The 27781-nt window shown below is 51.8% G+C and overlaps 1 protein-coding gene across 5 annotated transcripts in view; it reads right to left on the bottom strand.

The window, feature by feature from the left end:
• Positions 1 to 1043: 1043 nt before the first annotated feature.
• Positions 1044 to 27781, bottom strand: part of LOC140491616 (transient receptor potential cation channel subfamily V member 3-like) — a 63987-nt gene continuing 37249 nt past the window's right edge. For all 5 annotated transcript variants that reach the window (XM_072590060.1, XM_072590057.1, XM_072590059.1 and 2 more), the window contains exons 12-20: positions 27582 to 27758; positions 21907 to 22107; positions 16185 to 16274; positions 14280 to 14353; positions 12979 to 13144; positions 10493 to 10559; positions 9129 to 9397; positions 4086 to 4222; positions 1044 to 3121 (exon numbers count right to left, since the gene is read on the bottom strand). In XM_072590060.1, coding sequence (XP_072446161.1) covers positions 3049 to 3121; positions 4086 to 4222; positions 9129 to 9397; positions 10493 to 10559; positions 12979 to 13144; positions 14280 to 14353; positions 16185 to 16274; positions 21907 to 22107; positions 27582 to 27758 — 1254 coding nt within the window. In that variant the 3' untranslated portion in view covers positions 1044 to 3048. The remainder of the gene's footprint in view (positions 3122 to 4085; positions 4223 to 9128; positions 9398 to 10492; positions 10560 to 12978; positions 13145 to 14279; positions 14354 to 16184; positions 16275 to 21906; positions 22108 to 27581; positions 27759 to 27781) is intronic.

Here is a 27781-nt window from a genome sequence, read left to right as displayed (position 1 = left end):
TGTCGGAGGGTCAGTGCTGAGGGAGCGCCGCACTGTCGGAGGGTCAGTGCTGAGGGAGTGCCGCACTGTCAGAGGGTCAGTGCTGAGGGAGTGCCGCACTGTCGGAGGGTCAGCGCTGAGGGAGTGCCTCACTGTCAGAGGGTCAGTGCTGAGGGAGTGCTGCACTGTCAGAGGGTCAGTGCTGAGGGAGCGCTGCACTGTCAGAGGGTCAGGGCTGAGGGAATGCCGCACTGTCGGAGGGTCAGCGCTGAGGGAGCGCTGCACTGTCGGATCTGCTGTTCTTTGAATGAAGGATTCAGTTGTGAATAAGTTTGCCGTCTCTGGTGAACATATCCTTCTTCAATGTAGAAGAGCAACTCCTGAATAAAAACGGGAAATTAGATTACTTACAGTGTGGAAACAGGCCCTTTGGCCCAACAAGTCCACACCACCCTGCTGAAGCGCAACCCACCCATACCCCTTACCTAACACTATGGGCAATTTAGCATAGCCAGTTCACCTGACCTGCACATCTTTGGACTGTGGGAGGAAACCGGAGCACCCGGAGGGAACCCACACAGACACAGGGAGAACGTGCAAACTCCACACAGACAGTTGCCTGATGCGGGAATTGAACCCGGGTCTCAGGCGCTGTGAGGCAGCAGTGCTAACCACTGTGCCACCGTGCCGCCCACCAATGTTGGAGTCATTTTCACCTGATTGAGTAAACCGCTCCAAATCAATCCTATCCTCAATGTTATATTGTTAACCGGGTCCGAGTACCTGATTGGTGGTGGGTGGTGGTGGGACAGGGAGAGGGGGGTCAGGAGGTGGGAGGAGAGGTGCCACTAAATGGGGAGAGGATTGGGAGAGAATGATATTTGGGGGAATGAGGTGGGAAATACCCACCGCAGTGAGGACAGAAATGACTGGAGAATAGGTGAAGAGGGTGGAGTGGTTTCCCCATGAAACACCTCCCCTCGGAACTGAGAATAATGGCTTAGAATTAAATGCTATTATTGCTAATTATTCTTTTAAAAAATCATCGTAATACAAAACTCAAAACATACAAATTGATGGATCTTCCAGTTTAATAACAGACTGAGAGAGTGGGCGCAAACACCTTTGCAAAAGATCTTGTAATATTCAAACAAAGAGAATTGACAGCATATTAAATAAGTATTCTAATTCACAATTAGATTCTGTTAAATTACAAAAAAACCCACATCAGATGGAAAACACCAAGACATGAAATGTGTCTTTGAAAGGAACAGCAGATAGCAAATAGCTGCTTCCAGCCTTTCAGTCGATTGAACTATTAATTCGCAAGATATCAGTGTCACTGACTGGGTCCAGTATTTATTGTCCGTCCCTAGTTGCCCCTTGAGAAGGTGGAGGTGAGCTGCCTTCTTGAACCGCTGCAGTCCATGTGCTGTAGGTTGACCCACAATGTCCCTTAGGGAGGGAATTCCAGGATTCTGACCCAGTGACATTGAAGGAATGGGAACATAATTCCAAGTCAGGATGGGGAGGGGCTCGGAGGGGAACTTGTAGGGGGTGGTGTTCCCATGTATTTGCTGCCCCTTGTCCTTCCAGAGGGAAGTGGTCGTGGGTTTGGAAGGTGCTGTCTGAGGAGCCTTGGATCTTTGTCTGGATGCTCCACACAGCTGCTCACAAGTGTCGGTGGTGGAGGGAGTGGGTGTTGAAGACGGATTGGTGCTGATCACACTGTTTATGTTCTCCTGGATGGTGTCAAGCTTCTTGAATGCTCTTGGAGCTGCCCCCATCCAGACAAGTGGGGAATATTCCATAACACACCTGACCTATGCCTTGTAGATGTTGGACAGGCTTTGTACTGAGGGAGCACCGCACTGTGGGAGGGTTAGTGCTGAGGGAGCATCGCACTGTCGGAGGGTCAGTGCTGAGGGAGTGGGCACTGTCAGAGGGTCAGTGCTGAGGGAGTGCCGCACTGTCGGAGGGTCAGTGCCGAGGGAGTGCCGCACTGTCGGAGGGTCAGTGCTGAGGGAGTGCCGCATTGTCAGAGGGTCAGTGCTGAGGGAGTGCCGCACTGTCAGAGGGTCAGTGCTGAGGGAGTGCCGCACTGTCAGAGGGTCAGTGCTGAGGGAATGCCGCACTGTCAGAGGGTCAGTGCTGAGGGAGTGCCGCACTGTCAGAGGGTCAGTGCTGAGCGAGCGCCGTACTGTTAGAGGATCAGTGCTGAGGGTGTGCCGCAGTGTCGGAGGGTCAGTGCTGAGGGAGTGCTGCACTGTCGGAGGGTCAGTGCTGAGGGAGAGCCACACTGTCAGAGGGTCAGTGCTGAGCGAGCGCCGTACTGTTAGAGGATCAGTGCTGAGGGTGTGCCGCAGTGTCGGACGGTCAGTGCTGAGGGAGTGCTGCACTGTCAGAGGGTCAGTGCTGAGGGAGTGCCGCACTGTCGGAGGGTCAGTGCTGAGGGAGAGCCACACTGTCAGAGGGTCAGTGCTGAGGGAGTGCCGCACTGTCGGAGGGTCAGTGCTGAGGGTGTGCCGCACTGTCGGAGGGTCAGTGCTGAGGGTGTGCCGCACTGTCAGAGGGTCAATGCTGAGGGAGTGCTGCACTGTCAGAGGGTCAATGCTGAGGGAGTGCCGCACTGTCAGAGGGTCAGTGCTGAGGGAGTGCCGCACTGTCGGAGGGTCAGTACTGAGGGAGTGCTGCACTGTCAGAGGGTCAGTGCTGAGGGAGTGCCGCACTGTCAGGGTCAATGCTGAGGGAGTGCTGCACTGTCAGAGGGTCAGTGCTGAGGGAGTGCAAATTAGTTTGCCCTCTCTGGTGAATACAAAAGATGCCAGTTTCCTCCCTTGAAGACAAGCAGATAGTTAGCGGGGCAATGGATCTGCTGGTGATTATTAATTCCTTGCGCAATGTGTCCAAGAAGCTGATTACTACCTGCTTGATACTGTGGGTAGACAGCAAGGGCTTCACGCCCGAAACACTGTGCTCTCTGTAAAACAGCGTTGTGTGAAAGCCACGATAGAAATGCAAGTCTATTAGCTTTCCTGTGTCACTGCTGGCAGTGAGTGTCCCTGTGTGTCACTCCTCTTCCTGCGATTCCGTCACCGTGCCGATGAGAGTGTCCCATTCGTTCCAGTTGACCTCGTTTAACCTGGGGAGAAGGTGACAATGTCAGTGGGCTGGACTCCGGCAGTGTTGCTCGGAGGTGCTCAGTCATGACTGGGCCTTGGGCCCCTTGCTCAGGTTACAGTGCCCCGTGTCCCAGGGGCTCTTCGACTGTGGAAGTCATCTTAGCCATTCAGGGAGGGTTGCCCTTCGGTCCCTCTGTCACCTGCTGTTATTCAGCTCGCTGCTTGCCATCACCTTGTGGATGTCACCCCTTTCACACTGACCACCCACGCCCCCACGGTGAAATTTGGTGTAGGTTTGCCCTGAGATACAACTCGAGGGCACAGCTTTTTTCAAAGTGTGGATGGAGCATTGAGCAGGAGAAGAGAGAGCTCAACCGTGCTCACTGACATGAAAACTAACCCCAAACACCTCGAAGGGAGGGCCCCAGGTGGTAGTGTCCCACCAGCCCCCATTACTACCTTAGGGCTGTGGGACCCTCATCTCATTCAGTGACCCCCTCCCTCCATTGGGGGTCATGGCCCACAGTTTGGGATCCCATGGCTCACTTCGTCAACTCTCATGCATCCATCCCTCACCCCCACACTCCCCCCCCTCCAAAACAGGAACCCATCCTGATCCCGGTGTGAACAGGCTGGAATGACAGAGCAGGGACACTGACAGATCGGAATCTTTCCCAGACCAGGGCATGAAACTCTCTGAGCCCACCCCCTCCTGACCTTCCCCTGGAGTTGGGAGTGGTGGATGGTGAGGGTCACTGAGCATGGTGACCTTGGTCTGAATATTCAGTAACGGGCTGTAGTTCATGTGCCGATTGGACCAAACTCCAGGCCATCAGGGTACTACAAGCAGAAGAAGGCCACTCAGCCCATCAAGTCGACCCCACCAGTCAGTGAGCTCATCGCCAACACAGCTTGGATTGAAAGCAAAATTCCCCCACCAACGATGCTATGTTATTTCCAAAACTTCTTGGACACAGCAATTACCTGAGACACCACCGTTTGTCCTCCTTCCCTTCAGGTGTGAGTCCAACAGTAATCTCCGTAAAGCTGTGGCCATTCTTACATCTGGTCCGTAGCCATTTCGGCAGCGACCTCTCAAAGTGCAGAGTGGTCTCAGCTCTCTGGAGGAGTTAGAACAAGTTACATTGAGCCTAAAACACAGAAATAGACTATTCAGCCCAACTGGTGATTACGTAGGTGTGACCTGAGCTCCTCCCACTCCATGTGCCCTCACCATATCCACACATCCTCCTATTCTCGTCCCCATCATTCCCTTCCCTAACTTCCTAACACTAATCTCAGCTCTTCCATCTGGCATTGAGTACCACATTCCCACCGCTCCCTTGGGAAAGAGCTTTCTCCTGAATTCCCTACTGGATTTACCTTCTGACTGTCTAATAACAATCTCGCACAAGTGGACACAGTTCCTCTCTTTGACTCTACCAAACCCCTTCTTTATTTGAAAGATCCCTTTCGGTTCGCCCAGAGGAAAGGGGCTGTGGTCTCTCCAGCCTTTTCTCATCTTTTCACGGGTCCCAGATGCTGCTGGCTGGGCTAGTATTGGCCATCCGTAATAGCCCTTGTGATGAGCCCCTGCATTCTGTCTGGTGTAGGTGTCCTTCGGGAGGGAGGGAGTCCCAGGATTTTGACCCAGTGACACGAGGAATAAGGTGATCCATTTCCAAGTCTGGGTGGTGGGTGGCCTGGAGGGGAACATGCTGTTGAAAGAGCTTTAGTGAATTTCTGCAGTGCGTCTTGTAGATAGTGTACACCACTGCTACTGAGCGTTGGTGCTGGAGGGAGGGGATGTTTATGGATGTGTTGCCAATCAAGCAGGGGCTGCTTTGCCCTGGATGGTGTCGAGCTTCCTGAATGTTGTTGGAGCTGCCCCCATCCAGGGCAAGTGGGGAATATTCCATCACACTCCTGACTTGTGCCTTGTAGATGGTGGGAGTCTGGTGGGGAGTTACTGCAGTAGTCCTAGTCTCTGACCAGATGTGTTCATGTGATGAGTCCAGTTGAGTATGTAGTCAATGGTAACCCCCATCAATGTTGATGTCTCAGGGGATTCAGTGATGGTAACACCATTGAATATTGAGGGACAGTAGATTCTCCTTTGTTGGTGATGGTCATTGCCTGGCATTTGTGTGGCGTGAATATTACTTGCCGGTTGTCAGCCCAAGCCTGGATATTGTCCAGATTTTGAACATGGGCTGCTTCAGTATCTGAGGAGTGGTGAATGGTGCTGAACATTATGTAATCATCGTTGAACATCCCCACTTCTGACCTTGTGATAGAGGGAAGGTCATTGATGAAGCAGCTGAAGGTGGTTGGGTCTAGGACAGTACCGTGAGGAACTCCTGCAGAGATGTCCTGGAGCTGAGATAACTGACCACCAACAAGCACAGACTCCAGCCAGCAGCGAGTTTACCCCTGGAACCCCCCTGATGATATAAGGCCAATGTTTATTGCCCACCTCTTTTTACCCTTGGGAAACATGCTGGATCGCAACCATCTTGTGATAAAGGGTGACTGGACTCAAAACGTTAACTCTGCTTTCTCTCCACAGATGCTGCCAGACGTGCTGAGTTTCTCCAGCAATTTCCATTTTTGTTTGTTGCAGGTAGATCACCAGGGTCAGCAGTTTTTTGTTTTATTTTCTGAAGGTTAGTTAGACATGTGTCACAAATGCTGGCCTCGTCAGTTGTATTCACATTACTACTGGAGTGCTGCGTCCCGCGCTGGTCGCTCAGTTATAGGAAGGATATTGTGAAGCTGGAGAGGGTTCCAAAGGAGTTTCCCAGGATGTTGCCAGGTATGGGAGGTTTGAGTTAGTTCACTGGAGCATAGGAGGTTAAGAGGCAACGTGACAGAATTTTATATAATAACGAGGGGTATTGAGTTAGTGGTGGTTATCTTTTAGGTAAAATCAATGACTGCAGATGCTGGAAACCAGATTCTGGATTAGTGGTGCTGGAGGAGCACAGCAGGTCAGGCAGCATCCGAGGAGCAGGAAAATCAACGTTTCGGGCAAAAGCCCTTCATCAGGTGGTTATCTTTTCCCTAGGGATGAGGAATTTCAAGACTAGGGGGCACCTTTTTAAGGAGACGGGAGACAGATTTTAAAAAGACATAAGAGGCAATTTATTTTACACAGAGGGTGATTCGCATGTGGAATGTACTTCCTGCGGAAGTGGTGGGTGTGGGAATAATTACAACGTTTAAATAACATTTGGATAAGTTCATGGGTAGGAAAGGTTTGGGTGGATATGGGCCAGGAGCAGGCAGGTGGGACTAGTTTAGTTTGGGGTTATGTTTGACATGGACTGGTTGGAGTGAAGGGTCTGTTTCCGTGCTGTATGACTCGTGAACAAATATCCTCTCTGTTCTGCTATTAATCTTGACCTTCCTTTACACCTTCCTCAATTCATCTAGATCCCTTTTTTTAAAATAGAGACCAGAAATACAGTGTTCCAAATGTGGTTGAACAGCTTCAATGCAAGTGGGAACAAGTGTTTCTGCTTTTTAATCCTTTTTGACAGGAAGTAGACCCAGTTTTTGCTAACTTGAAGGGACTTGTTAAATGATGCTGTTGTTACAGTGAGGCGGGTAGCTGCAATCCTGAACTGGGTTTGCTGTTTCTGGTTGGAAGATTTCCCCCTGTAACAGCCCCACTTTCCCACCATCACTGTCAAAGTTAACCAAAAACACATATTGTCTTCCAAATGCCCTCAAAGCATTTTCTCCTCAGGTTCTTTCAAGATTCATCCTTAATCCTGGGGAATTCCAGGGCGCTCCATAAGGGTCGGCGATCCAGCTGATCATCCGGGACAGAGGACCATCAATCAGCCTGTGTCTATCACAGGCAGGGAGTGACCTTGGGATGTACTGTCATTCACTGCTCATGTTTACTGCTGGCTGTGTTTGTGGCCAATACCATTCAGGGTAGATATACACACACGCACATACAGCACATGCACATGCACCACACACACATACACATACTCACACACAGACACACATACACACACACATGCACACAAACACACGCACACACATACACACACATGCACATACACACACACACACACATACACACGTGCACACACAGACACACGCACGCACACGGACACACACGCACATACACACAGAAATACACACACACATACAAACACAGATACACATGGAGACACATGGACACAGAGACACACACACAAACACATACACACATACTCATTTGCAAAATCCCTGGATGTATTATGGAGCAACTCTGCAGGATATGGACTGGAAAGTAGTGATTGATCACGCAGACAAATGCATGCCAGTAACTTGGAGCTGATTGCTGTCTCAATGCTTGCACATAACTTGATTAGAAATGGGAGGTGTCAAAGGGTCCATTGCACAAATTCCAAGGTAACACACAATGAGTTGAAATCTGCTGCTTTTGAGAGAGTTAAATCTTGTTGCTGGACAGCTCACTCCCCCTGTGCAGGCTTGTTCACCTGGAGGCTGCTTGTCTCCTCAGATACAGACACCACGGGCCATAGACCGTGAGAACCCATGAAATCACACACACGCACACTCACACACACACACACTCACACATAAACACACACTCACACATACACACACACACACTCACACACATACACACACACACACACTCACACACACACACTCACACACACACACAGACACTCACACACACACACACAGACACTCACACACACTCACACACACTCACACACACACACACAAACACACAGACACTCACACACACACACAGACACTCACACACACTCACACACACTCACACACACACTCACACACACACACACACACACACACTCACACACACACTCACACACACACACACAGACACACACACACACACAGACACTCACACACACTCACACACACTCACACACACACGCACACAGACACTCACACACACTCACACACACACACACAGACACTCACACACACTCACACACACACACACTCACACACTCACACACACTCACACACACACAGACACACACACACACACAGACACTCACACACACTCACACACACACACACACACTCACACACACTCACACACACACACAGACACTCACACACACTCACACACAGACACTCACACACACACACACACTCTCACACACACTCTCACACACTCACACACACTCACACACACACTCACACTCACACACACACACACACACACACACACACTCACACACACACACATTGGCTCTGAAAGGACCAGCTGGAATACATTGGGAACAAACATGCCATTTGCTGCTGACTAACAATGGGTTCCTGCAGATGTTTCTCAATCCTGAAGAGAGCTGTTCTAACCTCATAATGAGTCTATTGTGGAGATGCTGGTACCAGACTGGGTTGGACAAAGTCAGGAATCACACGACGCCAGGTTATAGTCCAACAGGTTGACCTGAAATCACAAGCTTTTGGAGCACTGCCCCTTCATTGGGTGAAGTCAACTGATGAGAGTTCAGCACTCATAAAGGTTGTGCTTTCAAGTAAACCTGTTGGACTATAATGTGGTGTCATGTGACTTCTGGCCTGAGTCTTTTGAGAGAGAGAGAATACAGAGAATTTTGAATGTGGTTGGCAATCAAAGGGGCACAGATTGATGAACCCTGTCAGAGGAACCCTAGAGGAGATCAGGGCTTCATTTCTCTTACACTGTTGTTGTTAAATGTGCTGCTTGAAAGGACTGTGGCAGTAGATTCAACAGGACCTTTCAAAAGGGAGCTGGAATAATGCATCAAAATGCTAGTACAGGGACAATGGGCCAAGTGGCCTCTTTCCATACTCTATCATAGGATTCAAAACAATTGCTAAACTCAGAAAAGGCAGCTGATACTTGCTGGCCTTTTACAGAGCGGGGTGAATCTTAGCCACATCTATTGAATCCTGCTTTGGAGAGGGTAACCCTTTCCTCTCTGGCTCAGGGTAGCCTGTGAGGCAGATATGAAGAGGCTAGAACTCTGGACTGACCTGCAGTTTCCAGATCTTCTCACTGTCGCTGGAAATCTTTGTCACGGTCTCTCCCATCAGAGCGATCAGCATGTTCAGGAGAAGGACAAAGGTCAGGATGACATACAGTACCAGGAGCATGTGGAAGAAGATGGGAAACCTGGAGTGTTTCTGGATTCCCAGGTCTCCCAAGCCAATAGTGAGCTTAAAGAGCTCCAGGATAGCGGAACTGAATCCATTGTACAGACAGTCGCTGTCTGTGGGACATTCCTCAATCAAGGAGGCCAGAGCTGTGGGTAAAAGCATTAACATCTCATGGATTGTAAGAAACAGGAGGAAAAGAGAATAAGAACAATTATATTTCTGTAAAGAATTGAACAAAGTGCCTTTTAAAACCGCAGGTTACCCCAAAGCTCTTCATGTGAACCATGTTTGATGTGTCCTCATTGTTGTGGATGTAGGAAAATGCAACAGCCAATCATGCACAGGGAGATCCCACAAACAAAAACTGTTACCATGACCCATTAACCCATTTTGTGATGGTGATTGAGGACAGAGGGAGAACTGGCCTGTTCTTCTCCAGATATTGGCTACATGGCCTTTTACAACAGCCCCAATAGGACAGACAGGGTCTTGGTTTAATAACTCAGCTGAAGGATGACACTGTGACAGTACAGTGCTCCCTCAGTGCTGCACTGCGGGATGGGATAGGCAGCGGACATTCTGGGCTCAAGTCTCTCAAGTGGAAATTGAACTGAGGGCTTGTGCCTCTTGATGAAAGTTGCTACCCTCTGGGCGACAGGAGAGTGGGCATTATACCCTCCATACTGGTGTTTCTCTTCAAAATGCCTAAAACTATTAGATTGGTAAGGCCTGGATGGCAGGGCAGATACACCTTAAACCGGTGACAATTTTACTAATATTTATTCATGGAATGTGGGCGTGACTGGTTGTGCCAATATTTATTGCCCGTCCCTAATTGCCCAGAGGGCAGTTTACATTTAACCACATTGCTGTGGGTCTGGAGTCACGTGTAGGCCAGACCAGGTAAGATTGGCAGATGTCCTTCCCCTGAGGAAATACCAAGGCTCAAACCTGCCAGCGCATCATGACTGAGCATTTTCACCCTCCCTACGCCCTGTTTCCCCACTCCACCCCCTCCCCCAGCCACCCACCCCAAATTCCCACAGCTGGGAAAAGCAAACCGAGGGGCCTCTGGAATCCTGGAGTGATAAGGGGATGTGGATTAATCTGGGGACAAACCCCTCACTGAGTTCTCCAGCCTCAGGGTGGACACAATGCAGGGAACTGGTCTCACAAACTGTGCACTCTCCATCGAGACAGCGACTGGGCAAGAACAGAAATATTTCCCCATCCAGCCTTACCTGCTGCAAATCCCACAATGAAAACTGCGTAGACCAGGAGGAATCGCAGGATATCCTGCAGAATAATCTGTCGAAAGATATTGAGAAAGATTACTCTTGAACACTGATGGTGGTACAGTTAATATATACCTTTCAGGCACACCACCATCACAGCCAGCAGGAGGCGGTGTGGTACAGTCCCCTCACAGGCGGTTGTCATGTCAATGTTACACTTTTAGAAGCTGCATGTTCCTGAGTGAGGGATGGTGAGGATGGTGGCTCCAATGTGCTTCCAGGCTTGAAGGGAATTTCTTACTCTGTCCCCATTTGTTGCTATCCAGAATCGGAGGCCGAACCTCTCCTGGAACCTCTGGCTCAGAGATTGGATGGCCACCCTTTGGCATCATCAGACTTCAGGGGTGCCTAGATGTATCCGGTGAGAATCTCATTCAGCCCAATTGTTCCTTGGCATGTTCTTGGAGCGACCTTCGCAACCTTATTGAGCTTCAAAATGAACTTGCTGCTAAATGTGTACACAGCAAGATTCCACAGACCAAAGCTAAGGACTTTCATTGCCATAGCACCTTCCATGGACTGAAAGGCACCCAGGGCTTTGTCCTGCCAATGACGTACGTTTTGAAGTGTGTTTCTTGCTGAACTGTAGGAAATGTACGAGCCAATTTGTTCACAGCTCCCTCCCACCAACGGCAATGGCCAGACCATTCAGCCCTTTAGTGGTGCTGGTGGAGGAAGGAAGGCTGACCCAAACGCTGGGGAGATCTCCCTGATCATCATGGATTAGTGCCTGGAGATCTACTACATCTGCCAGATCCATTGGAACACAATGTGTGACCCATAAAATCCAACCCCAATTCTGTGGGACATGGGAAAACGAGCAGGCCATTCAGCCCCTCAAGTCTATTCTGCTGACCAATGATGTCATCGGTCATCCATGACCTACCTCCAGCAATGCACTTGGTCGGACGTCTATTTATCTCTTAATAATATCTTTGACTCCCAAACATTCTATTGGTTTTGGATATAGATTATATCATTAATAGAGCCCCAGCATCCACTAACAGATTCACAAAATTCAACTGACCTTGTTTGGACAAGTGCCTCCCAACTTCCCTCCAAGGTCAGAGGTCACACGACACCAGGTTAGAGTCCAACAGGGTTATTTGAAATCACAAGCTTTCAGAGCGCTGCCCCTTTGTCAGGTATAGTGAGGGAGTAGTGCTCCAAGAGCTTGTGATTTCAATTAACCCTGTTGAACTCTAACCTGGTGCCATGTGACGTCTGACTTTGTCCATCCCAGTCCAACGCTGGCACCTCCACATCATTCCTCCAAGCTGGCCTGGGTCTGATTTGCAGGTCATATCCCCTTTGAGCACCCCAGCGAAAAATGTTTCTCTGTCTGTGTCTTGTCATTGACCTTCAACGTTCCAAAAGCCACACCAAATATAATTCTGGGATGAGGAATACTGAGGAAATCAAGGGATATGGAGAGAAAGTGGACGTGGATGGTGGATGCCCGAAACGTCGGCTCTCCTGCTCCTCGGATGCTGCCTGACCTGCTGTGCTTTTCCAGCACCACAATCCCGACTCTGATCTCCAGCATCTGCAGTCCTCACTTTCTCCATGGATAGAGGATGTGTAACTATTTAACAGCAGAGATTCTCACTCTTACTACTCCTGTCATAAAGGGTAGAGGAGGTAATGTTTTGTTCATCTGTTTGTGAACAACATATCACAAAAACAAATGGACTGACTGACTGACTCAATGAAACGTGGTACAGAGTTAGGATATGGCCATGGAGGGACAGATTCATTTATGGTACCCATCTGGATCTGGATCCTGGAATTCTTCAAAAGATCCATTAACATTGGGAAATAGGACACACTGTTGTTTTGGATATTATGGGGGATTTGGTTTGACTTTGAGCAGTTGTGATTGCCTGAGAACGTTATGGGACTGCGACAGTTACCATGGTGATTTGTCACTGCTATCAAAATGTGTGAACAGAGTTTTCAGAGCAGGTTGGTTGATGAGGATTGGTCGGAAACTTCCTCAGTGAGATAGAAGCTGTGAATAAAAATATTTCTTTATTTCAGTTTTGTAGTTATGGAACATCAAGCAGGCAGGGAAAACCTCAGGGAGAACTATGTAATTGCAGTAGAGTATTGGTGGAGTTATGTATTGAGCAAGGTCCCTATTCAATTGTTTGTGTTACCCCTTGGATCATGCTTTAGTATTCTGCAATCTGCACTGAATATAAGGATAGTTTATGTAATCTTACCTCAAAGTATAATCTATTGTATCTGCACTGCAGTCTCTCCAGTATGTTCTTTTGAGGTTGCAGTGCCCCGAACTGTGCACTGAACTCAAGATGTGGTCTAACCAGGGCCCTGTACAAACTGTTACACTGTCCCCCTCCCCTGTACAGGATGAATCCCCACTCACATGACCCTATCACATGACCCTATCACAGGACTGGGAGCATTACCTTTTTTATCATCACACAGTAAATGCCAGTTAGTTTGAAACCTCGTGTGTAATACAGGACATTGAACCAGCCCAGGGCCAGTGCGATTACAAGCAGTATTCTGGAACCTTCCACTTCTGCCCAGCACAAGGAGTTGAAGATGATCACCAGGATGGCCTGGAGGAAACTGATGAGAAAAAGCAACTTGTGAGTGTTTCTGACCCACTTCCCATGAATGAATAAAAAAAAGACAACTTGGACACAACGCACTCATGACCTTGTGACTCTCTCTCTCTCTCTCTCTCTGCCCAAGCAGGAAAGGTGCCAATCTAACAGAGTATGGTCTGACCCTGAAACAGTCGGTAAAGTTCCCTGAGGGGAGGTGCACATTTTTACCTGGTGAGTTTGGGTGATCTCGGACGTGCTGCCTGAGGGGATGACAATTAGGTTCAAGAAGAACTTTCAAAAAGGAACTGAATAAATACTTCAAGTGGGAACACCCTCGGGTGACTGTCTGTGTGGAGTTTGCACATTCTCCCCGTGTCTGCGTGGGTTTCCTCTGGGTGCTCCGATTTCCTCCCACAGGCCAAAGATGTGCAGGTCAGGGTGGATTGGCCATGGGGAGTGCAGGGTTACAGGGATGGGGTAAGGGGCTGGGTTTGGGTAGAATGCTCTTCAGAGGGTCAGTGTGGACTTGATGGGCTGAACGGCCTGCTTCCACACTGTAGTGGGGGGGGGGGGTTATGATTCTATGATTTACCAGACTATGACGGAAGGGTGGGGAATGCTAGGATTAATTGTCTTGACAACTCATCTGGTTCACTAAGGTCCTTTAGGGAAGGAAATCTGCCCAGCCTTACCTGGTCTGGCCTACACGTGACTCCAGGCCCACAGTGAACTGCCCTCTGAAATACCCCAAGGTGCCACACAGTTCAAGAGCAATTAAGGATAGGTAATGAACACTGACCTTGCCAGCGTTACCCACACTCCACTGCAAAATCACTTGTTTTAAAGATGGGCTCGCTGTTCCAAAGAGCCAGTACAATAAGATGGGCTGAATGGTCCCTCCCGCTCTGTCATGTATTGCCCTTTGCTAAGCTAATGATGAGCTGTCTATCCTCTTTGCTTAAATGTTCCCCATTTCCCTCCCGTACACTCATGGGGTAATAGTCCCACGCCTGCCCATTATATAATCCTCAGTGACCCTCTCCCCTCCCCTCCCTCAACAGGAGTCTGTCCCACACTCAGTCCGAGTCACACTCAGCCTCAGGGTCACCCTGACATTCACACACCCGACGAAGCTAACTGACAAGAAAACTTACTACAGCACGTGAAAGAATCCATCCACCAGCACAGAGTGCAGATTGGAGCGCCTCAGATACACCATCTGTGATGCCTGAAAGAAACAGAGAGTGGGCTGTTTCTCACCACTCACTAGGGATCACCCTGTTTCTGATAGCTGTCCCTAACCCCGTGCTGTCCCAGTCCTGGGAGGGTTTGATGTAGAGGAAGCTTTACTCTGTCCCTAACCCCGTGCTGTTCCAGAACTGGGAGGGTTTGATGTAGAGGTAGCTTTACTCTGTATCTAACCCCGTGCTGTCCCTGTCCAGGGAGGGTTTGATGGGGGACAGTGTAGAGGGAGCTTTACTCTGTATCTAACCCTGTGCTGTCCCTGTCCAGGGAGGGTTTGATGGGGGACAGTGTAGAGGGAGCTTTACTCTGTATCTATGCCCAGTCCTGGGAGTGTTTGATGGGGGACAGTGTAGAGGGAGCTTTACTCTGTATCTATGCCCAGTCCTGGTTGTGTTTGATGGGGGACAGTGTAGAGGGAGCTTTACTCTGTATCTATGCCCAGTCCTGGGAGTGTTTGATGGGGGACAGTGTAGAGGGAGCTTTACTCTGTATCTATGCCCAGTCCTGGTTGTGTTTGATGGGGGACAGTGTAGAGGGAGCTTTACTCTGTATCTATGCCCAGTCCTGGGAGTGTTTGATGGGGGTGTCAGTGTGGAGGCTGGGAATACAGCCGCTATGTGACTGTATTCTACAGTGAAGGCTAGATCTCAGTTCCAGTTGATACTGTCAGCTACACTCTGAAAGCAGTGGCTTTGATCTTTCACAGTGTAGCAGTCAGAACTAATGAAAGTTTATAATATGTTTCAGAATTAACACTGTAGTAATAGAGGTCATTTCGCCCCTGATGGCTGGGCCAGCATTTTGTAAGAGCTCCCTTCCCTTTAGCTTGACGTATTTTCCCGTTCCTGAGAATGGTGCAGTGACCTTTGGAACATAAGTGCATCTGCTGGACTTTCCATCAGAATAGTCAGTCTCAGTGCGTCAAAAACCCTCCTTGGTGTTTCCTTCAGCACATTATCCGATGGACATTGACCTGCCGAGCTGTCCAGGTAGCTCTTACTCTGTATCTAACCCCGTGCTGTCCCTGTCCTGGGAGTGTTTGATGGGGTGAACAGTGTAGAGGGAGCTTTACTCTGTATCTAACCCCGTGCTGTCCCTGTCCTGGGAGTGTTTGATGGGGACAGTGTAGAGGGAGCTTTACTCTGTATCTAACCCCGTGCTGTCCCTGTCCTGGGAGTGTTTGATGGGGACAGTGTAGAGGGAGCTTTACTCTGTATCTAACCCCGTGCTGTCCCTGTCCTGGGAGTGTTTGATGGGGACAGTGTAGAGGGAGCTTTACTCTGTATCTCACCCCATGCTGTCCCTGTGCTGGGAGTGTTTGATGGGGACAGTGTAGAGGGAACTTTACTCTGTATCTCACCCCATGCTGTCCCTGTCCTGTGAATTTTAAAAAGCATTGTGACTAAGGGAGGGAGGGAGGGAGAGGGAGAGGACAGAGAGGGTCTTGGAAGGAATTCCCGAGTTTGGGATTGATCCAGTGAAGGGACAGATGCAAAAGCTGAAGCAAATAAGTTCAACGGTGTTCATGAGGAATGGGTAGATCAGAGAGATTTCAAGAAGCACAAAATGAATAAAGGGTGCAGTAGTTTCTAACACAGACCTACAAACCTAGAGGGGGGGACCCTGCGTGTTATTAGTGTAGAAGGTGAATTATGGATAGTGAACGAGGATTGAGTCTGCTTCAGCTACGGTCCCCTAGGATTGAGAATTTCTGAATTGACCTTGAGTAAAAAAGCCCGGAGTTGGAGGGAATGCTGTGAACTGCTCTCTGTTACACGTTAAAAGCGAAGCATACACATTACCAACAAACCCACCTCTTTAACAGAGAGATACACAGCCATTAAAAATAGATAAATCTGTGCCTGGAAGAGCTTGGGTAGATAACTCAACGCAGATATTGGGATCTGTGCAAAAACAAAAGACAGAATAATTAACTAACATCGTTACAAGAAGCAAAGACTATCTCAACAAGGTGGCTCCATACCATATTGATAGTGGATGGTATTGTATTGCTGTTAGTGGGACCTTGCTGTGCACACATTTGCTGCATCGCTCGAACATTAACACTCTTTCAAAAACCTAATCCAATCCGCTGTCAAACAGAGAGGGTGGGCTTTTACCAACTGGGGTTTGGGGTACAAGACTCAAAGGCAGCAATGACCCACACACCATTCAGACTGAATTATTATAGCACCAACCCCATCCCCTGCACAGACCCCTCACCCCCCCCATCCCCCACACAGACCCCTCACCCTCTCATCCCCCACATAGCCCCCTCACCCCCATCCCCCACACAGACCCCTCACCCCTATCCCCCACACAGACCCCTCACCCCCATCCTCCACACAGACCCCTTACCCCCCTATCCCCCACACAGACCCCTTACCCCCCCATCCCGCACACAGACCCCTCACCCCCATCCCTCACACAGATCCCTCACCCCCCATCCCCCACACAGACCCCTCAAACCCATCCCCCACACAGACCCCTCACCCCCCATCCCCCACACAGTCCCCTCACCCACCCAATCCCCCACACAGACCCCTGACCCCCACATCCCCCACACAGACCCCTCACCCCCCATCCCCCCCACACACTCCTCACCCCACATCCCCCACACAGACCCTCACCCCCCATCCCCCACACAGACCTCTCAGCTCCCACCCCCCACACAGACACCTCAACCCCCAGCCCCCAGATAGACCCCTCACCCCCCATCCCCCACACATACCCCTTACGCCCCCATCCCCCACACCGATCCCTCACCCCCCCTCCCCCACACAGACCCCTCACCCCCATCCCCCACACAGGCCCCTCACCCTCCAACCCCCATATAGACCCTGACCCCCCATTCCCCCATACAGACCCCTGATCCCCCCCATCCCCCACACAGGCCCCTCACCCTCCAACCCCCATATAGACCCTGACCCCCCATTCCCCCATACAGACCCCTGACCCCCCCATCCCCCACACAGACCCTGACCCCCTACCCTCACACAGACCCCTGACCCCCCATTCCCCCATACAGACCCCTGACCCCCCCATCCCTCACACAGACCCCTGATCCCCCATCCCCCATACAGACCACTCTCCCTCCCCACCCCCCCACCCCCACAGGGTCCATTCCCCTCTAGCACAGGGCTCCCAGCACAGAACCCTAACCTAGATACTCCTTGCACACACAGACCTCCCCCCACCCACACACATCCCCACACTGACACACACTCCCCCCACCCTCCCAGATCGGCCCCCTCATCCCGATCCTGCACTGTCAGTTCTCATGAGGAGGTGAGGGCATTTCTCACCTTCGGAATGGGGTTTGGGAATCACTGGTGGGGAAGGATGAGTACGTGGTGTTGGGACGTGCACAAGACAATAATTTTTATTACGGCTTTAGTACGCCACAACCCTGTTGATTCATTACGTCATTCGTTCAGGGTAGGAGCTGTAACTATAATCCATTTCTACCTGTCACTGAGAGGTTGGAAAGGAATCAATCTTCACAAAACATTGTTGTGAGTCTGGAGATGTGAGGTGACCAGACTGGGTGAGGACGGCCGATTCCTGAACCAGAGTGTGTTTTATTCAGCAGTTTAATAGTCACAAACTTTTTTATTCTGAATTTCATTTAGTTACTACTTATAGTCAAAGACAGTAATCTAGTGAGTCAAAACACTGTCATTTTGGAAGTGAATTATTATCAATGATAATTATGACAATATGGTTACTAAATCTGTGAATATCTCCATGATGCTGTAATCCTGATTGTTTTTGTGATTGTCCAGGCCGAGTTCACCACTCTCTGTAACCATCTCTGATCTTGAATGGTACAGTTGCCATACCAGGTAGTGATACATCCAGAAGAATACTCTTGATGGCGCATCTATAAAAGTTGTCAAGGGTATTCGCTGTCATGCCAAATGTCCTCAGCTGCTTGAGGAAGAAGGGACATTGTTGGGCCTTTGTAGCCAGTGCGTCCACATGAAGAGCATGATGACCATATCTGTTCACCTCATATGACCCTCATGATTTTATAAACCTCTGAGGTCACTCCTCAATGCTGCAGTGACCACTCCCAGGACCTTGTGAATCCTGGTTAGATCACACTGAGAACAGCAGTCACTTCTGGTCACTTTATTATTGAAAGGTTCTCGGGGCAGTGCAGAGGGCATGGGTAACAATGGTGAGGGCATGTTGGGGCAGAGGCTGACACCTGGGGTCTCCTCTCTCTCCTGGTGGGTGGGCTGTTGGTGGGGAACTGAGTAAATGGTAAAAACAATGACCGCAGATGCTGGAAACCAAATACTGGATTAGTGGTGCTGGAAGAGCACAGCAGTTCAGGCAGCATCCAACGAGCAGCGAAATCAACGTTTTGGGGAAAAGCAAGGGCTTTTGCCCGAAACGTCGATTTTGCTGCTCGTTGGATGCTGCCTGAACTGCTGTGCTCTTCCAGCACCACTAATCCAGTAACTGAGTAAATGGTGCCAGGCTTGGATGGAATGAACTCAAAGCGAATGTTTTCTCTGGTGGGGGAAGAACACAGCTATAGACTGTCAATATAAAGTCATCAACAAGGAGTTCAGTTGAAAATTCAGAAGAAGCCTCCTGACTCAGAGTGGTGCAAATGTGAAACTTACTCCCACAACTTAAGACCATGAGACATCGGAGCAAAAGTAGACCATCCAGCCCATTCGCAGCTACTCCACCATTCAATGGCATCATAGATCATCCTCAACTTGACTTTCCTGTCTTTTCTGCATAACCCTTGATTCCCTGAATCTGTCGATCCCAGCCTTGGATACATTTGATGTGAAGGTGCCAGTGTTGGACTGAGGTGGACAAGGTCAGAAGTTACATGACACCAGGTTATAGTCCAGCAGGTTTATTTGAAATCACAAGCTTTTGGAACACTGCCCCTTTGTCAGGTCCCTGCAAACACTTGTTATTCAGCCTGACGACACTCTACTCATACTATTTGTACTTGGAACATCCCTTTGTACTCCCTTGAACATCTTGACACCAAGAACAGCTACGTGAGAATCCTACTCACTGACTACAGTTCAGCCTTCAACACTATTATCCCCAGACTCTGATAAATAACTTAGTGATCTCAGACTCTCTGCAACTAGATCCTCAGTTTCCTGACCCACAGGCCACAATCAGTGAAGATTGGGAACAATATTTCATCTTCACTAACACTCAACACTGGAGCCCCCCAGGGGTGCGTCCTCAAGCCCCTAACTGTACTTGCTGTATACCCATGACTGTGTCGCCAAATACCAGACAAATGCCATTTACCAGTTCGCTGATGACACCTCCATAGTCGGTCGAATCTCAGATGGTGATGAAACAGACTACAGATGGCAGGTGGACGACCTGGAAAAATGGTGCACTGAGAACAACCTAGCTCTCAATACCGGCAAAACCAAGGAACTCGGTATTGACTTTCAGCAGGACTTACTCATGCCCCCCTACACATTAACAGCACAGAGGTGGAATGAGTGGACAGTGTCAAGCTCCTGGGAGTGGTCAACCACAACAAGCTTTCTTGGACTCCTCATGTGGACGCACTGGTTACAAAGGCCCAACAATGTCCCTTCTTCCTCAGGCAGCTGAGGGAATTTGGTATGACGGCGAATACCCTTGACAACAACTTTTATAGGTGCACCATCGAGAGCATTCTATCTGGATGTATCACTACCTGGTATGGCAACTGTACCATTCAAGATCAGAGATGGTTACAGAGAGTGGTGAACTCGGCTCGGACAATCACGAAGGCCAACCTCCCACCTATAGAATCCATCTACCAGGACCAGTTTGGAAGGAAAGGCCGCCAGCGTTCTCAAAGATCCATCCCACCCTGGCAATGTTTTTCTACAACCTCTGCCATCTGGGAGAAGGTACAGAAGCCTGAACACTCACCAGCCGGTTTCATAACAGTTTCTATCCGACTGTGCCTCGGTACACATGACAATAAGTTCAATTCAATTCAACTTACCTGTTGACGCTCTTAATTACCTGGAATTACATTGCCATTATCTCTCTGCCTCTACATTCTGTGCCTGTGCACCTCCCTCCACTTCACCTGATGAAGGAGCAGCGCTCCAAAAGCTTGTGATTTCAAATAAACCTGTTGGACTATAACCTGGTGTTGTGTGACTTTTGACTTTGGATATCCTTAAGAACCCAGCCTCGACAGCCCTCCGTGGTCAAGGATTCGATAGAGTCACTCCCCTCTGAGGGAAGAAACACCTCCTCAAGTCTGTCTTGTGGAGGCCCTTCACTCTAAGATAATGCCATCTGGTCCCAGACTCTCCCACAAGGGGAAATAACCACTCCACACCTACCCTTAAAATTATGACCCCTTGTACCAGTCAATCCTGCCCTGGGGAAAAGTCTCTAGCTATTGACTCCATCTATTCCTCTCATTACCTCGATCAGGTCTCCTTCTCTCCAGAGAGAAAAGTCCGAGCTTATTCAACCTTTCTTCATAAGGCAAGCCCTCCAGTCCAGGCAGTATCCTGGTAAACCTTCTTTATACCCTCTCCAAAGCCTCTGTATCTTTCCTATAGTAGGGCGACCAGAACTGGACACAATATTCCAAGTATGGTCTCACCAGGGACTTGTAGAGCCACAGCAAAACCTCGCGGCTCTTAAACTCAATCCCTCTATTAATGAAAGCCAAAACACCATACACTTTCTTAACAACCCTATCCACTTGGGTGGCAACTTTGAGGGATCTATGTACTTGGACACCCAGATCCCTCTGTTCCTCCACACTGCCAAGAATCCTGTCTTTAATCCTATTTTCAGCATTCGAGTTCGACCTTCCAAAGTGCATCATTTTGCATTTATCCAGGTTGAACTCCATCTACCATTTCTCAGCCCAGCTCTGCATCCTGTCTATGTCACGCTGCAGCCTGAAACAGCCCTCTATACTATCAACGACAACTCCAACCTTTGAGTCATCTGCAAATTTACTAACCCACCCCTCGACATCCTCATCCAAGTCATTTATAAAAACTACAAACAGCAGAGGCCCAAGAACATAGTCCCTGTGGGACCCCACTCGACACTGTCCTCCAGGCAGAGTACTTTCCATCTACAACCACACTCTGCCTTCTGTCAGCCAGCCAATTCTGGATCCAGATAGCCAAATCTCCCTGTATCCCATACCTCCTAACTTTATGAATGAGCCTTCCATGGGGAACCCTATCAAATGCCTTGCTTCCACCCTGGGAACAGCAGAGTGAACCCTCTCTGGACTACCCCCAATATTTATTTTCTTAGGTAAGGGGTCAAAACGGTTCACAACATTCTGATGTAGTCAGACTGGAGCACCTTGTGCAGCTTTAGTGAGACTTGAGCAAGTGGTTAAAGCAAGCAGGATAGATGCATCTCAGGGGAAACAAGACAACAGCATGAGGGAGAAGGGAACAACATCCCACAATTATAGATTTAGGACCGAAAGAAAGGGTTACAGTGAAGCATAAGCACCAGTATGAACTGGTTGGGCCGAATGGCCTATTTCCATACCAAGAATCCAATGTGATGGGAGCACTGCTCTTGGTCAAGGGAATTGTTTCTCCCTTGTCTGTTCGAGGCTACGATGGTCAATGTGATGATGTAGGTCAGGTAGAATATGAAACTGCCGATGAACAGGTACACCCCGAAATCCTCCCACTTCTTCTGCAGCAGCTCATTCATGGGTTCCACACTCAGCATCTCATGACGGTTCTGAAATCAGGAGATCTCCTTCATTCATGGGCTCGCATTCCTGCTCACTAGACATCCCATTACCCACTAAATCCTTCCTCCCCTCCCAGCTCGCTGAGTGGAGTCAATCTGCCGACAGCCCTTAGACTGTCGCTCGTGATCGAATCCACACAACAGGCGATCCAACAACATGAGGCATCACAACCCCAACCAGTGAACAATAACCAAAGACTATCTCAAGGTGCAGGCCTTAACTGCGAGGAGGGAGGAGGGGAACGGGATAGGAGAGAAGAGGGAGGGGAGGGGAGAGATTGGACTGTGGAGGGGAGGAGGAGGAGGGCAGGCATGCTGGGGGAAACAGTGTGTGTGGGGGTGTATGTGGGGATGTGTGTGGGTGTGTGTGTGGGGGGGTGTTTGGGGGTGTGGGGGTGGGATGTGGGCGTGTGGGTGTGTGTGTGGGGTGGGGGTGTGTGTGGGTGTAGGTGGGTGTGTGTAGGGGTGTGAGTGTGGGGTGGGGTTGTGTGTGGGTGTGTGTGGGTGTGGGGTGGGGATGTGTGTGGGTGTCTATGTGGGTGTGTGTAGGGGTATGGGTGTGGGGTGGAGGTGTGTGTGGGTGTGTGGGTGTGTGTGGGAGTGTGTGGATGTGTGTGTGGGGGTGTGTGTGTGTGCATGGGGGTGTGTGTGGGTGTGTGTGGGTGTGCATGTGGGTGTATGTGTGTGTGGGGGTGTGTGTGGGTTTGTGTGCGTAGGGGTGTGTGTGGATAGGCGTATGTGTGGGTGTGTGTGTGTGCGTGGGGTGTGTGTGGGTGTGTGTATGTGGGCCTGTGTGTGTATGTGGGGTGGGGTGGGGTGTATGTGGGTTGTGTGGGTGTGGGTGTGGGTTTGGGTAGATGTGTGTGGGTGTGCGTGTGTGGGTGTGTGTGTGGGTGTGGGGTGAGGGTGTTGTGTGGGTGTGTGTGTGTGTGTGTGGAGGTGTCTGTAGGGGTGTGGGTGTGTGGTGGGGGTGTGTGTGGGTGTGGGTGTGGGTGTGTGGGTGTGTGTGTGAGTGTGGGATGGGTGTGTGGGGGTGTGTGTGGGTGTGTGTGTGGGGGTGTGGGATGGGGGTGTGTGGGAGTGTGGGTGTGGGATGAGAGGCGTGTGGGAGTGTGAGAGTGTGTGTGTGGGTGTGGGATGGGGGTGTGTGTGTGTGTGTGGGTGTGTGGAGGTGTGGGTGTGGGATGGGGGTGTGGGGGTGTGTGGAGGTGTGGGTGTGGGATGGGGGTGTGGGGGTGTGTGTGGGTGTGTGTGGGGGGGTGTGGGATGGGGGTGTGTGGGAGTGTGGGTGTGGGATGTGAGGCGTATGGGAGTGTGAGAGTGTGTGTGGGTGTGGGATGTGGGTGTGTGTGTGTGTGGGATTGGTGTGTGGGGGTGTGGGTTTGGGATGGGGGTGTGTATGGGAGTGTGTATGGGGGTGTGGGTGTGGGATGGGGGTGTGTGGGGTTGTGGGATGTGGGTGTGTGTGTGTGTGGGATGGGTGTGTGGGGGTGTGGGTTTGGGATGGGGGGGTGTATGGGAGTGTGTATGGGGGTGTGGGTGTGGGATGGGGGTGTGTGGGGTTGTGGGATGTGGGTGTGTGTGTGTGTGGGATGGGTGTGTGGGGGTGTGGGTGTGGGATGGGGGTGTGGGGGAGTGTGGATGTGTGTGTGGGCGTGTGTGGAGGTGTGGGATTTGGGTGTGTGTGTGGGGGTGTGTGTGGGTGTGCGTTTGGGGGTGGGTGGGGGTGTTTGGTTGTGCAGGGGTGTGGGTGTGTGTGGGGGGATGTGGGTGTGTGTGGGGGTGTGTGGTGTGTGTGGGTGTGGGTGTGGGATGAGAGGTGTGTGGGTGTGTGGGGGCGGTGTCTGTAGGGGTGTGGGTGTGGGGTGGTGGTGTGTGTGGGTGTGTGTGGGTGTGGGTGTGGATGTGTGTGTGGGGGTGTGGGGGTGGGATGTGGGGGTGTGTGGGGGAGTGTGTGTGGGGTTGTGTGTGGGGGTGTGGGTGGGGTGTGTGTGGGTGTGTGTGGGTGTGTGTGGAGGTGTGGGTGTGGGATGTGGGTGTGTGTGTGGGGGCGTGCGTGGGGGTGTGTGTGGGGGTGTTTGTAGGGGTGTGGGTGTGGGGTGGGTGTGGTTGTGGGTGTGTGTGTGGGGGTGTGTTGGGATGTGGGTGTGGGGTGGGGGTGTGTGTGTTGGTGTGCGTGTCTGGGTGGGGGCGTGGGTGTGTATGTGGGGGTGTGTGTGGAGGTGCGGGAGTGGGATGAGGGTGTGTGGGGTGTGGGATGTGGATATGTGTGTGGGGGGTGTGTGTGGGGTGTGTGGGGGTGTGTGGGATGTGGGTGCGTGTGTATATGGGAGCTTGTGTGGGGTTGTGTGGGGGGGTGTGGGTGGGGCATGTTTGTGGAGGTGGGGATGTGGGTGTGTGTGGGGGTCTGAAGGGGTATGGGTGGGGGGGTGTGTGTGGGGGTGGGGGTGTGGGTGTGTGTGGGGGTTTGTGTGGGAGTGTGTGTGGAGGTGTGGGTGTGGGGTGAGGGTGTGTGGGGCTGTGGGATGTGGGTGTGTGTGTGATTGGTGGTGTGTGTGAGGGTGTGTGTGGGGGTGTGGGTGAGGGTGTGTGTTTGGGGGTATGTGTGGGGGTGTGTGTGGGATGGGTGTGTGTGGGTGTGTGTGGGGGTGTGTGTGGGGGTGTGGGTGTGGGATGGGGGTGTGGAATGGGGGTGTGAGATGTGGGTGTGTGTGGGTGTGTGTGTGGGATGTGGGTGGGTGTGTGTGGTGTGTGTGTGTGTTGCGGGGGTGTCTGTAGGGGTATGGGTGTGGGGTGGGGGTTTGTGTGGGTGTGGGTGTGTGTGTGGGGGTGTGTGTGGGTGTGTTTGTGGGGGTGTGTGTGTGGTTGTGTGTGTGGGGGGGTGTGGGTGTGGGTGTGGGTGTGTGTGTGTGATGGTTGTATGTGGGTGTGTGTGGGGGTGTGGGTGTGGGATGGGGGTGTGTGTGGGGGTGGGTTTGCGTGTGGGTGTGTGTGTGTGTTGGGGTGTGTATGCGGGTGTGTGTGGGGGTGTGGGTGTGGGATGGGGTGTGTGTGGGGGTGTGTGTGAGGGGTGTGTGGGGGTGTGTATGCAGGTGTGTGTGGGGGTGTGGGTGTGGGGTGGGGTGTGTGTGGGGGTGTGTGTGAGGGGTGTGTGGGGGTGTGTATGCAGGTGTGTGTGGGGGTGTGGGTGTGGGATGGGGGTGTGTGTGAGTGGTGTGTGTGTGTGGGTGTGGGTGTGTGTGGGGGTTGTATGCGGGTGTGTGTGGGGGTGTGGGTGTGGGATGGGGGTGTGTGTGGGGGTGTGTGTGAGGGGTGTGCGGGGCTGTGTGTGAGGGTGTGTGTGTGTGGGTGTGTGCGTGTGTGTGAGGGGGTGTGGGTGTGGGATGGGGGTGTGTGTGGGGGTGTGTGTGAGGGTGTGTGTGTGTGTGGGGGTGTGTATGCGGGTGTGTGTGGGGGTGTGGGTGTGTTTGTGGGGGTGTGTGTGTGGTTGTGTGTGTGGGGGTGTGTGTGGGGGTGTGTGTGTGGGTGTGGGTGTGTGTGTGGGTGTGGGTGTGTGTGTGTGTGGGGGTGTGTATGTGGGTGTGTGTGGGGGTGTGGGTGTGGGATGGGGGGTATGTGTGGGTGGTGTGTGTGTGTGTGTGTGTGGGTGTGTGTGTGGGTGTGTGTGTGGGTGTGGGTGTGTGTGTGGGGGTGTTGTATGCGGGTGTGTGTGGGGGTGTGAGTGTGGGATGGGGGTGTGTGTGAGGGGTGTGTGGGGGTGTGTGTGAGGGTGGGTGTGTGTGTGGGTGTGGGTGTGCGTGTGTGTGGGGGTGTGTGCGTGTGTGTGTGGGGGTGTGGGTGTGGGATGGGGGTGTGTGTGAGGGGTGTGTGGGGGTGTGTGTGAGGGTGTGGGTGTGCGTGTGTGTGGGTGGGGGTGTGTGTGAGGGGTGTGTGGGGGTGTGTGTGAGGGTGGGTGTGTGTGTGGGTGTGGGTGTGTGTGTGTGTGGGGGTGTGTATGCGGGTGTGTGTGGGGGTGTGGGTGTGGGATGGGGGTATGTGTGGGTGGTGTGTGTGTGTGTGTGGGTGTGTGTGTGGGTGTCGATAGGGGTGTGGGTGTGGTGAGGGTGTGTGTGTGTGGGGGGGGTGTGGGTGTGGTGTGGGTGTGTGTGTGTGGGGGGGTGTGTGGGTGTGGTGTGGGTGTGTGTGTGTGGGGGGGTGTGTGGGTGTGGTGTGGGTGTGTGTGTGTGTGGGGGGGTGTGTGGGTGTGGTGTGGGTGTGTGTGTGGGGGGGGTGTGTGTGGGTGTCGATAGGGGTGTGGGTGTGGTGAGGGTGTGTGTGTGTGGGGGGGGTGTGGGTGTGGTGTGGGTGTGTGTGTGTGGGGGGGTGTGTGGGTGTGGTGTGGGTGTGTGTGTGTGGTGTGGGTGTGTGTGTGGGGGGGGTGTGGGTGTGGTGTGGGTGTGTGTGTGTGGGGGGTGTGTGGGTGTGGTGTGGGTGTGTGTGTGTGGGGGGGTGTGTGGGTGTGGTGTGGGTGTGTGTGTGTGGGGGGGGGTGTGGGTGTGGTGTGGGTGTGTGTGTGTGGGGGGGTGTGTGGGGGGGTGTGTGGGTGTGGTGTGGGTGTGTGTGTGTGTGGGGGGGTGTGTGGGTGTGGTGTGGGTGTGTGTGTGGGGGGGTGTGTGTGGGTGTCGATAGGGGTGTGGGTGTGGTGAGGGTGTGTGTTTGTGGGGGGTGTGTGGGTGTGGTGTGGGTGTGTGTGTGTGGTGTGGGTGTGTGTGTGGGGGGGGTGTGGGTGTGGTGTGGGTGTGTGTGTGTGGGGGGTGTGTGGGTGTGGTGTGGGTGTGTGTGTGTGGGGGGGTGTGTGGGTGTGGTGTGGGTGTGTGTGTGTGGGGGGGGGTGTGGGTGTGGTGTGGGTGTGTGTGTGTGGGGGGGTGTGTGGGGGGGTGTGTGGGTGTGGTGTGGGTGTGTGTGTGTGTGGGGGGGTGTGTGGGTGTGGTGTGGGTGTGTGTGTGGGGGGGTGTGTGTGGGTGTCGATAGGGGTGTGGGTGTGGTGAGGGTGTGTGTTTGTGGGGGGGGGTGTGGGTGTGGTGAGGGTGTGTGTGTGTGGGGGGGTGTGTGGGGGTATGTGTGGAGGTGTCTATAGGGGTGTGGGTGTGGTGTGGGTGTGTGTGTGTGGGGGGGTGTGTGGGGGTATGTGTGGGGGGGGGTTTGTGTGGGGGTGTGGGTGGGGGGAGTGAGAAGGTCAGGGATGGATGGAGGGTTGGAAGCTGAATGGATTGATAAGGAAAGGGGGAAGGGATGGGTAGGAGCTGACTGAGAGGGTTGTGGGGGCTGGATTGAAGGGAGTGAGCTGGTGAGAGGTGGAGTGAGGACCGAGGAAGAGTTGGACGGGTAAGGGATGGGTCATGGAAGGGAGAGAAGCCTCAGGGAGGGGGGCAGTGATGATCTATTGCTGTAATTGCCAATGGGCTGAGGGAGAAAGGCATTACCCTGTTCCTGCTGCTATACACCACGGTCTGTAGCACAGAGTTCTCCTCAATCGTATCGACTCCAGACAGGTCATATAAGGAACAAGAGACCGGTCCATATTCCCACTCCGTGAACTTTCTGGAAAGGTGCTTGTACTTCTTCTGTTTTATTTCCCTTCCCAGGATATGTTTAAATATCTGGAAAAAAGGGAGAAAAGTCT

This window comes from Chiloscyllium punctatum, chromosome 19, assembly GCF_047496795.1.
Source record: "Chiloscyllium punctatum isolate Juve2018m chromosome 19, sChiPun1.3, whole genome shotgun sequence".
Classification (NCBI taxonomy): domain Eukaryota; kingdom Metazoa; phylum Chordata; class Chondrichthyes; order Orectolobiformes; family Hemiscylliidae; genus Chiloscyllium; species Chiloscyllium punctatum.
Note: the sequence above shows the minus strand (reverse complement) of the source record. Positions and strands in the feature narration are given on the sequence as shown.